This window comes from Scatophagus argus, chromosome 12 (assembly GCF_020382885.2).
Source record: "Scatophagus argus isolate fScaArg1 chromosome 12, fScaArg1.pri, whole genome shotgun sequence".
Lineage (NCBI taxonomy): Eukaryota > Metazoa > Chordata > Actinopteri > Scatophagidae > Scatophagus > Scatophagus argus.
The window spans coordinates 22,002,298-22,015,050 of NC_058504.1; the positions used below are offsets into that span (position 1 = coordinate 22,002,298).

The 12,753-nt window shown below is 39.6% G+C and overlaps 1 protein-coding gene across 2 annotated transcripts in view; it reads left to right on the forward strand.

Annotated features, from left to right (window-relative positions):
* LOC124067777 (protocadherin Fat 4) overlaps positions 1 to 12,753 on the forward strand; it is a 100,472-nt gene that overhangs the window by 44,193 nt on the left and 43,526 nt on the right. For both annotated transcript variants that reach the window (XM_046405377.1, XM_046405378.1), the window contains one exon: positions 9,827 to 9,958. In XM_046405377.1, coding sequence (XP_046261333.1) covers positions 9,827 to 9,958 — 132 coding nt within the window. The remainder of the gene's footprint in view (positions 1 to 9,826; positions 9,959 to 12,753) is intronic.

Sequence of the window (12,753 nt, forward strand, 5' to 3'; positions counted from 1 at the left end):
GTGATGAATCTAAGTTCAATATTGAACGTGTCTCTGGTTTGCTAATACATGACTCACAGCACACAACTTGCCATAGAACCCTAACTTGTTGTGTTCCATCTGTATAAATGAGATGTGTAACTGATTTTACTATTTGGACAGAAATATGTAACGTCTTCAAAACACAACACAACACACTGAAATCCAAATTGCTCCAAGTTATCACTTAAGCTACTATGTTATTTTTAGTAGCAGGACCTTTGATTGGCAGTTGGATGCACAGGTCAGCCACAAGTTTGACTACTGCAAGCCCCCCGCCCCAAACCCCTTCCCCGACTCGCCCCCACCCACCCCCACTTTCACATAAACCAGGGCTGTGGGGCCGCCTGAAACTTTCTCACACCAGCCCAAGTCCTGTTTTGGATTAAAGCTTGTTTCTTCACCATCATGAAAACACACACACACACACTTACATTCCTGACTCACTATCCTCCACTCTTCTTCCTCTGCTTGTTTAAATGAAGTAAACAGCAGTTAAGTATCATCTTTTTTTAATTTTCACCTCAGTTTTTTTTTTCCTCTAAGAGTTCTGCCAGCCAGTGATGTGTTAACTTCAATTTTACCTTTGGGATTAGCGTTTTTTAGTACATGGATGGAAACTGGCATTCTTTTGTGATTTGCAGTACATTCTTTGTTAATAATGAGCTAGTATACCATCTATACTACACTCAAGCCAAGTTTGTTGTGTTCTTCCTGATTTGCTAGAAATTAAAGCTCCAACAGACAAGAAGGTGGGGAAAAGTCTAGGAACTACATTTCCTTTGATGCTATCTGATAAACTAAACATGGATGGAAACCAGATTTAATGACTTGATAATAAAATCAGTTGGAAACATCATTACAGTAGGCTAATTGTTTAACCTAGATTCTAGGTTAAGAAATTAGCTCACTGCGGGGGGAAGATGTCATCACAGACATGACTTGTTAATAATTAGGTCAAATCCTGACAGAGATCTTTCACTAATGCTTTTTTCTTCCCCTTAACTCCTGTAAATCTCATGCATGTATCACTGTTTGACAGAAATGGATGCCATAATTGTCTTTAAAGCCTCTTGCAGCTCTTCCAGAAGTCTTGGAAACCAACTTTGGCTTCAGAAAAAGATGCCTGATATCTACTGTATTTCACTTAGATTTAGTCTTTATCTGTTAAAATCCCCCTGACATTATGTACTGGGCCATTTGGAGAAAACTCCCCATCTTATATATATTTATGATAGCTTCAGACAAATCAAATCAAATTTGCATCAGAAGAAGACAGTAATATTACTTTTTTGGACACCACCAGTGGTTGAAGAAGTACTCCGATCCCCTATTCAAGTTTGCTGCTTGACTGGAAAAATACCTCATTATAAGTAATATCTTAACCATAAAACAAATCGATGTATGAAAAGTACAGGTAGGTATGGGGAATAATGATCCCTTTCAGTGTGTTTAATGTGTGTTAAGTTGATGATTTATTAACCTGTAAGCTATATTTTTAATGTTGTAAGTGGTCCAGGTGGCACTGACTCCAACTCTTCGTTATACTCTTGGAGAGTTTATACTGTAGCTATGTGTTATATTGCAGCTGTCGGATGAAAGCCAAAGCTTGTATCTCCAATTTTGGGGATTTTCCTTCCCTTTCGTATCAGCTGAAGGATTACACGCTTCTCCAGAGGCTGAAAACATCCTCTTACCTCTTATCCTTTCGTAAAAATGCGTTGCCGTCAAGTTTAACGCAAAGCAGCTCTTGAAAGGTTGACATTGTTATCAGAAAACTGCAAATGAGCTAATCTTATGTTGAATGTGAAAATTTTTCTCAGCAAAGTTAGTGGTAACAACAACCATTGGAAGTACAGAAATAACAGAAAGTTCATTCATGTGAAATATTTATGGCACAATGCTTATTTTAGCTATAGGTTTTCAGTAACAGAAATGGTTAAAAAATAAATCAGAAAACCTTCATGTTTTTGATCTATTTTGAGCAGTTTTATGAGCACTTAGAAAGTGCTGTGTTTCTCAGTTTCTCTCTTTTCCATGGTCTGAGTGGTTTGAATGCCATAATTGGAGGTAATTGTGGAGAGAGTGGGGTGATAAGGCCGTAGTCTCACGCAGAGGCACCAACATGGATACTGATAGACGGCTGATTCCAGTTATGGTCTCCCTCTATTTTTTAAGAAGTCCTTATAAAAGACAGACAACTGATAAACAGAAAATACGTTTTTTTCCTTACCTCTTCAAAGCTTACTTTTCACAAATTGGCTAATTATTTTGTTTTTTACCTTTCATCTCACAAGAAGGAGAAAATGCTTGTTTTGATGTTCTTCTAACCTTTTAATCCAGGGATACAGCACATGAAGAATTTAATAGGCTATGGTAATTTTGATGATAGCTTTGAATTGTGCTACGTCTTCAAGGAGAGCTAAATCTTGCCTCTATTAGCTGTGCTCTGATCTTGCACAAGGTCTAATTAAACTTTCCATCTAACTCTCCCAGGTAAGAATCATAGGGAAAGAATTATGGCTGTTTATAGTCAAGTACAATCCCAGTTTGCACTGCTCATGTCCGGATACAGGACCATTAAAAATGGCAGTCAGTCATGATTTGTTTCCACTCTCATGTGTGCACGAATGTCGACAAGTCCAGATCCTCTGCGAAACAATATGCTGGTCCAGATGACCTGTGTTATTTGTTCTGTTGGATCATATGTACCAATAGAAATGCTCAGAGGCGACCTCACTTGGCAAGTGTTTGCAGGGGGCTTGAAGGGGGCTGCTGTAGACAAACAATCTTTTAGCAGTTGGTGAAGTGGTCCACTGAGAGGACAGTGATCCCCTTTATTAAAACCACTTGTCCAACATTGTCTCTCCTCTCTCCCCCCTCGTTGGTTACATAAGGCCAAGGTGCTTTGTGATCGTTTGCAGGCTGTTCTGTTTTGTTTTGTTTTGTCTGTCTCTTTCTCTCTTACTCACTCTTGGTCTTTTTTCCCTTTTCCATGGGACTGCAGTAGATTTCGGGGGAGACTTGAGGGGGATATGATCGTATCCTGACTTCTCTCTTGCGCAGTGTGTTGAGGTTTGGCTGACGTCCAGCTTTGTCTGCTTTTTCCCGGGCACATTCCCATCTCCGGCACGCTCAAATTCCTGTCTCCGGACTGCGCTTGCACTTTGCAGAGCCTGATGACTGCGGTTGGAAGATGAATTACTCTGCAGGCATTTGTTTGACAGATCGAGCCAGTTGCGATTGTACACGTGTTAAAGAAGCCGTACGGAAGAGATCAATTTGACCTTGTCTTAATTATTTAGCTGTGTTTCTTTTGTTGTTAAAAGACAGAGACAAGATGGCTCTTCTAGCATTGTCCTTGACCCACAGAACCCATGAGTTCTTAAACCCCCCATAAATATGGGGCCAAGAGTCTATGACGTTCCAGCTAAACAGTTGAAACATTCACAAGGAGAGGTAGAGAAGAAGGTGAAGATGAAGGGAAATAATGATGGTCTTTGTCTGCATATCTCCAGAGTTGTGGGAAATTAATAATGTTGAATGTGGAGTTTTATCACCCAGGTCCCACTTTTACAATTTCTCTTACATAGCAGGGCATTCATCAGATGTGCCTGGATCTTGCCATAAGGTTTTTAGATTAAGCAAGGCAAACCCAGACGTGAGCCTGGGCTTTTTCTAAATGGTTGGGTAATCCATTTTCAAAGTTGAGAGAATGACAGATTCCTCCATACGATACAGTGGCTCTTAAATAGAGCAGGGACTTTGGGGAATGTACGACTTTCCAATTTGTGGGGAGTTTGTCAGAAGCTCCTTGGAGTTTAATGCTTCATTGGAGCAGCTTTGAGAATTAGTGAGGACGTTCTTATTGACCTGCATGGGTGTGGTTTTTTTGAAGATTTCGTAGTCAGCAGTTAGAAGGGATGTACCGGTAACCTCTCTGTCTGAATATAAGAAGGCTCAGCGATGGCTCTCCTGCTCCATTTGAGAAGCTTGGATATTGGAGCCTTTGTATTTCTCTGCTTCTGTTGGAATACTCTGCTAACCAGCCCAAGCTGTACCAGCCTGTGACTCGTCTCAAAGCACTGTCATCACATTACATATGGTCTAGCTTCGACATGAGACTAATGTAACCTTAGATAACCATCATGTCATTGTAAACAAACAGTGCATTACCCCTCCAATTGGGTTAGTTTTGGTTATTTATTTATTATATGTCAGTGGAAACAGCACATTTCAAAAGCTTTTTAGTGTTGACTATTTTTTATGGCATTTCAAAAATTCCGTTGTGCCATTTAGCTGTTTATATTGCGCCAAAGCCTGAGTAATTTCTTTTAACAGCATATGATTCTGGCTTTGGCTCAGTGATGAAGTGTTATATTTGGATTTGCTTTGTGATCCCAGATTTCTTTGGTCATCAGTAAAAAATGGATGATGCAAAGTGGAATCATTCAATCTCAGAGGCCAAGTATAATGAGAGCTGGAAGTCGGCGCTTCCCCCAACCCTTGACCCCAACTCGTCAACAGCATCTAATCAAGCATTCAATCATTTTGAAATGATTATTTCCTGCAGGAGGTGCACCCTTCTCCAATTTTTATGATGAGATGAACTCAACAGTTACAGGCCAACTATTGCAGCAGTTACACTCAGTGGTTACTTTTCTTTTTTTTTTTTTAGCAAGGTCTGCTTTGGAATAAACATTTGAGCTAATGATGTCAATTTTAACTTTTTAACTCAGAGGTTCTTGGTGTTCAATGAAGCAAGCATGCACCATATTACTCATCTTTAATGTAAACCATTCCCCACATAATCAATCCAACCTTTTACCTGTTATTAAAGTTAGTATCTGGCAAAATTATGTGCAGCTTATATGGCATTGTACTCAAATAACTGCGGTGACTTTTCCTCCTCTGTCTGCCTGCAGAGGACATGGCGGGACTGCAAATATGAGACATTTTAAGTGGGAAACATGAATGCCTGTGCTACTTACACCTATTAGATGTTGAGAAAATGGCAAGAATTGTTTGCTCTCATGGATAAAGGTGATACTTTTACCTTCAGCTGTAACCTGGACTGTTTGTTCTCAGTTTGGGTATTACATTGTGGTGCAATGGAGGAATTGTTTTGCTGTATTCTGTTACTCTTGAGGTGAATGTCTGTACTTGGATGTCTGCTGTCTGCTTGGCTTCCGCAAGCAAGTCTTTTTAAAGACGACTAAATGTGGAGTGTCATTATTACAAAATATGAATGAATGTTGCAGAAACACTGGCTTTGAAACACATATTTGCGTTATTGGATGAGGAATAGGGATTTGCAGTTTAAGTTATGAGAGTTAGTCATTTCAGTGTGCTCCCTCTGGCCACCCAGACAGTTTTGGTCTTGTCTGCCTTTGAAACATCTGCCTTGTCTGCCTTCAACACACAGTGGATGGTGACAATATTTGATTTGCAGTCCTTATAGCATTTAAAAATCACATATGAAAAATTCAACAGTAGCGTGTCTTTCCAGAATCTGTGTCCACAGGCCTCTTCTTCAGCAGTTTTCATATGGACAATGTCTTTGGTTGAAAGTAGTTCCACTGAGATCTGTGATTAATTCAACATAAACAAGGAATTTTTACTGGAAAGACAAATTGGTGTTTATTTTTTATAATTTTTTCTCATGCATTCAGTGCAGGAAAAATGAAAATTCATTCTCACCATTCATATTGGGGTTACCACAAAAATGACAGATATCGCAAAACCTCAGCACATAAAAACAAAACCGTCTGCATTCCTAGATATTATTGCAGTTTAGTGGAAAATATGTCTTTTTGTAATATGGGTGAACTGATGCTATGAATTTAAATTCTACTGAGTGAGACTAGATTACATAACTCAGACATCTAAATTATCCCACCTGTCATTCCTACATGTATCAAATAAGCTCTGGGAATTTGCAGCAAGATTAATTTATCACTGCTGAGTACGATCCCCGGTCCCAACCACTTGCACAAATATCTTCCATCACTTAAGGTCTCATAATCGACAGCGCTCAGGAACCACTTGACGTGTGAATCATTCATACTGCCCCATAAATAATAAAACCCTGGCAGCCAGTTAGCAGCACCTGCAACTTGAAACAGCAGTTCGTGAAACACAATCTTTTACCTTGTAAACTAATGTGTTTCACCTGCCTCAGCTGGGGCATCTGAGTTTGTTGCAGACAGGTAGAGGGAACAAAACCTCTCTTCCTGCTTCTCTTCTTCTGACCTTGCTTTCTCCAATAAATATTTCGCCAAAGCTCTTTGATATGTTTTCCTGTCCCATGGGAACCTGGGTAATGCAAACTGGAAGCATGAGGCGTAATTATTTCTCAAAACCACAGTTCTACCCTAATTAGTTCTCTCCTCAGAAGTGGGCCTTGCATTATTTACACATCAAGGGGACACAGAGGGTGGGAAATAAATATTCATTGTTTGTTGACTTTGCCCCAGTCCCTCGGCTCAGGCGCAAGTTGAGTCGAGAGCCGCTGTCATTGTGGCTTGTTTATGCGACTTCTGCATCGCTGGTGCACAGGACATAATCTGTCTTGTTCTTGTGTAATTATCTCCACTCCACTCATGCAGACACACAGACACCAGTTCAGAGTCGGTTTAATAAGTGGACAACATCCTCATCCTGGCACAAGCAGATCGGATGAATAAGTGCTCAGTGATGAGATCGTAATTGTGACCTTGCACAGACTGGCACTTCTGCTGTCCGTGTCATAGAGGCAAACAGCAAGAAGCTTACTTTATTCAGCCAGACTCTGACACCATTTCAGCCATGTGTCCCTCAGGGTTCTGTTCTGTTGTTCTGGGTCATCTTTAATGAACTAAGCTTTTCCAAAAGGAATCAGTGGCAGCTGTTATGAAGAGTTTCCTGCTACTGTTGGTTGCAAAGATTTGTGAAATCTGTTTTTCCTGTCAATAGCTGAGTATGAATAGGCAGCTGTATCTGACCCCCACCTTGGTGGTCATACGGCCTTGAGGCCCATTGTCTGTTCTGTAAATGCCTGCTGGGAAACCTTTGTTACCTCAGAGAGCTGCAGCCATTGTAGACTTTTGGTGGTTGTTCTTTTCCCATTTCCTATTTCATTTCACTACTGCATCGTTTCATTTGTGTGTGTTTCATTGGGTTGTGAAAGAGAGGTGAGGGCATCTTGTGATGCATGGAACAAGAATTACCATAATCACTGTCAACATTAATGGAGATCCTATCACTGGAGAATTTAAACATGCCTTTTCCATATTTATAGAGGCAATAAACAGAAAATGCGCAGCAAAATGTCTGTTATGATTCAAAAGTGAGCGGTGTTTACTGACTTTGAAATGCATATTTGGGTTAGTGGATGAGGTGGAGGGGTTCACAGTTTAAGTTGTGGCATATGAGTGGAAATGTAATATTGCCACACTAGACACAGAACATCTGAAACCTTAAATGGCTCACTCTCACTGTCTCCAGGATTTTTTACTTTCTGTCATACATTTGTATGGCTGAGTTTGTGTTACTTCTTGTCTGTCCTACTTTAGGTGGTCTGTTTTGTTTGGTTGGTTTGATTGCCATTGGAAATGGAGCATGAATGTATTTTGATGTAAAAACTATTGAAACTATATACTATATTTCATTTAATTCACACACACCTTTATTTTGTCTGTCTTTGTGTAATGTCAAACATTTGCGAATCACTGATGTTGGGTCCCATGGTGTTCCATTTCATCCCAAATGTATTGGACAGGTTAGAGGTCAGGGCTCTGTGCAGGCCAACTTCCTCCACACCAAACTGGGGAAGCCACTTCTTTATGGACCTGGCATTGTATGCAGGGCATTGTCATGTTGAAATAGGGACTTTCCATTACGTTGTTATCAGTAAGTTGGAAGCACACTGTTGTTTAGAATGCTGTAATATTAATATTAATATTAATATTAATATTTCCCTTAATTGAAACAAAAGCACCTTTCCAGAACCATGGAAAACATAAGCACAAGCACAAGCGCATGTAGAAAAAGCCTTGTGGGGCAGGGTGGTGACTCTCCAGTGTGGTGGGAAAAACTTAGGGGGTCCTTAAGTTGGTGCTCGTGGTCTCCTGTAAAATGAGAAAAGCTGAAATGTCACTTTGATTTAGTTGAAAGCACAGAAATTAGATAAACAGTTGATCTAATCATAGGTTTCACTATTACCACTGTTGCATTTGTATTAAATTCAGATTGTCAGAGCAAGTCTCACTACATGAGTTTATCTAGTTTATCTACATGGGGGGCCTGTGGTCTACAGTAATGTGTGTTTATTTTGGTTTGTAAGACTTGAAAGTGAAAATCCCTTAGCTGCAGTTACTTTGCTCTCCTGTTACACTCACTGTACGTCTCTTAGGAAAAGAGCCTCAAGTCAATTTGTATACTGTACACTTTCCATGAGCTCCAGTGACTGCAGGGTAGTTATATGAGGTCTACCATGGACCCACAATGCAGTTTATGTTATTATATGGCACTTTAACTTGTGGGTATTGTATCTGGGGCCATAGCCTACAAATCGTCCTTTTGACGACAGTACTGACAGGATCAGTATCAGTAACAAATAACTGTTCTTGTTTCTTCTTCAACTTTCTTGCCCATTTGAACTAGTGAGCTAATTTGATACATTCGCTTTTAATTAAATAAGTTTAAATATGTGATTGAAAAGTGGTTTAAAACTTCAAATCACATGAATACAATAATGTCACGGCAGAGTTGGCAGCGACTGCTGCTAAGCTAAGCTAGTTTAGTTATGTTTTAGTTTATATGGTGTTACTTTTCATATTATGATCATGATTTAGCTACAGTCTTACTTATGTTAAAAAAAAAAAACTCGTTGATAACCGTTTAGGTGTTGGAGCATAAAAATTGATTATTCGGTGTTAAGAAAACAGGTAGGAAAAAGAGGAAAAAAATTTGCTTAATTGAAGGCTATCTCACCAGCTAGCCTTGAGCTAACTAGCTTTCAAGTTACTGCAGTATGGTTTCTGATTTCTAGGTTTCTTTTTTCTTTCTCTTATAAATTTTAGGTGTTTTTCTGTATTAGGCTACAGACTTCTATGGTATAATAATTTTATATGGTAAAGCTGATGTTAAAAAAAAAATTAGATTCTCATCTTAACTTTAACCATATTTGTATCTTAGCTAATCTTTTAGCTTTGCAGGGCAGTGCAAGCAAACAAATTATTTTTTTCCCATCCATGTGAAATAATGAGTTACTTTAGTGAATTGGTCTTTAATTAAATACAGGTTATGTTTGATTTAAGAGAGGCTTCAGTGATTACAGGTAGTTACCGTCTATTTCACTAGACAGCTCTAATTAATCCGTCATTGCAGTTTGGATTCTACCTGTGCTTTCTGTTTTTTGTTGTTTTTTTTCAAATTTTACATGCTTATTTTCCCAAAACTTTTTCTCCCAAATGTTTATACAGTAAAACAGATGTCAGAAGAACCTGGTCTTAATTCAGTGTTGAACAAATGTGCAGTTTGTCTTGGAAGGGCAGATTAGATTTACATAAATGATACTTGCATAAAACAATAATTCAGTCTTTTTACTTCTTGACCTTTTAAGTCAATATACCCTACTGCACTTCATCATTTCTTACTTTTCCTCTCTAGCCTCTGAGAATGACAACTTTTCCTTGCTTCTGCAGCTTCTTCATCATCTGAAATCCAAGAGTTCTTTTTTTTAGTTCTGCAGTTATCTTAACAGCTGTAGCAGGCCAAGTTTGGCAGAGTTTTAACGGAAATCGTGGTGTTTATTCTTCCTCTGCAGGTGGAGATCACACTGCAGGATGTCAATGACAACCCACCTGTTTTCCCTAATGATATTCTTGATGTGACCATTGAGGAGAATGTTGGAGATGGCTTCAAGATAATGCAGCTAACAGCCACAGACGCAGACGAGGTAATGGCTCCCCAAGTTTCTATTCTGTCCGACAGTGTTTTTGTACTTTTCTTTGCCCGTTTTCCACTCTACTGCTTTCAGAATAGATATCCTGGGAGTGATTTGAATTAAAAATAAGCTCTAAATTTTTGTTCCTATAGTGAAGGAACTGCTATAGATTCAAATGGGTCTTTGAAGCCAAAGCAGCTGTCAATATTGAAATGGAGTTAAGTTGACATTTAGTATCTTTACATTGGACCATTTTCATGCCAAAAAAATTGTGGCTATTCACGGGAGAACAGCAATTGAAACAACATTAAGACTGTGGTAGGAAACGATCTGACCCCTGGGAAACTTAAGAAAGTAATATTTATTGTAAAGGTGAGAGTAGTAGTACATTCATCATGATTTTGATAGAGTAGGCAACTATGCACTTCAAAACACCATTTAGATATTATTTCCAGGTTAAAACAGATAAGGTCAAAAGGACAAGATTGTCTTTGCCTTAAAGTGGCCAAGACAGATGGTACTTTCTTCACCTATACACAGTAACACAAGCGCAGACCACCCCTTTGAATCAACCTGTCTTCACATAATTTATAGGTGAGCAACCTGCGACTGATTTTTCAGCCTGCAACTCTGATAGTCCCTCCACGATCCCCGCAGTTCACATTACATCACCAGCTTCACGCTCAAGTAGTTAAAGGCTCCATCTTTGGTTGCTTCAACCAGGATGTAGACATTAAATCCCGCAATGAGTTTCCTTCTGCTCCAGAAAAAGGCAGTCCCTGTCTGCATCTCCAAAGTCTGCAGTCCCTCACCCATGCCAAAGGACACAGTTAAAGTGAATGGAAAAAGCTAGGCCATAGAGAGGAGAGAAATTAGAAAGCGAGAATATGGACTCAAATTTACTATTAACTTATGAGGCCACACGTCTTTTATTGCACAGCTGTTACCTCATCCCCTTCTCCTCACTACAAATGTGAGAAAAGTTGTACAAAGTCTAACTTCTGGCCCTTTTTCTTTTGTCGGAATATTATATTGACTGTAAATCTCAGACCTGGATGCAGGTCAGTCTTTTCAGTTTAAGGACATTATTTGATTATTTTCTTTTTTCAGCACCGAAGTATTCACAGCTTTGATCTAGAAAGGTTTAGCATATGGTATTGAAATCAGACTGCGCTGTTCACTTTTTCCTCACGTTGGAATTTAAAGGTCCATCAGGCTGAACTGTGGTCTGCAGGATGAAACTTCATTATTCATTTTTGCATCCATGTATACATGCATAGAAGTCTCCCAAAATGATCAATTTAAAGAGCTTTCATTGAAGAGGAGCCACATTTTGCTTCTTGCCAAAGATTCAAATAAAAAAAGTTCACACAGAGACAAATAGAGAATGTAGAAGAGCCTTTTTAGGAGTTACAGATTCAAGAGATGTTTACTCCAAATTTTAGCACTGCCATGAATAGGTTGCTAAATAGAAGCCTGTACTTAATTCCAGCTCTCACTTGGAGCCAGATACGAGGCCAGCCAAGTCTTTGCCCACATCCTTACGCAGGAAACTTAAGTTGCGCTGACACTAAGCGTACGGAACGTATTTGGAGGCCTTGTTGAGAAAGCCACATGTGTGAGCCAGTGCAGAGTAGCCAAGAGTGCAAGCTGTTGGCCAGCTGACGGGCTGAATTCAGACATTATAATGATCCCATCCAATTTAACAGTGCTACATGTGGGATTCATGTGTGAGGGTATTAAAATGCTGTTTCTACGCATCCGTTTTTCGCTACACCCATTTCCCCACCAAAAAGAAGGAAGAAGTTGCATTAGGGTTGAAAGAAAATCAATGTAAAACTTTGCTCTTTTGTTGAACGCAGACAAGGCCTCTCTGAAAATGTTTCTCACCTCATTTCAAAGAAATATGCTGCCTTTGGAAAGGCTGTGAATGTTTTATTAGAATTCTGACCTTATGTGGAAAATATGTCACAGGTAAAAACCTTTCTTAATGAAGAAAGGTGCAGCAATGGGTGTTTTAAGAGAAGACTTTGAAAGTAAGTGTAACCTCAAAATGGATTTTAATATGTTCCAGAGGCCTACATGCCCACTGCAAATATTTTCCTAAACACTTTTTGCAGTTGTGAGTACATTCAAAACAGATTTGCACTACAGCTGGTAGGCCCTTTACCTTTGAGATCTTAGTGACAATATGTTGCTTGTTTTTTAAGTGTTATTACTGGCTTGCTTGTTCGTTGCTGTTGCATACAGGAAGTTTGCTATCCTCACCAGCGCTGTCTGCTTCACACCTCTCCCTTCTCATAGGAACCGCATGCTCCCAAAAACCACTCAGCTGCTAAATGAGTTTCCTTCTGCTCCAGTCTGGAACGCTTCGTTCCCTGGAACGCCACTGTTTAATTGGTCAGCCCCCCCAAACAACCCACAGCGTCTTTAGAGAGCTGTAAAGTAGTCAAACCCTTGACTGAAGGTCAAGAGGGCGAGCAGTATGTTTGAGTATGTGTTTGTGTATGTAAGTTCTTAATTATCTATGTTAGTTTAGTAATGAGACTAGTGGAGGTATTTTTAAATGTTGGGCCGTCTTCTTAAGTTGTATAGGTGTGTGTGTGGGTAGGGCTGGACGCTATATGCACCCCTAGCTTGACCTCACTCACCTTACTTGTTCTGCCTTTGAACCCTATCAGAAAATTAATTGGCAAACCACGGGTGTTGGGTTCTGGACTGTAGCTCAGGTGGCTGATGGGAATGCCAGATTTGAAGCCACTGATTGATGACAGCAGGGTGTTCAGATGAGCAGAGTCTCATGCCAT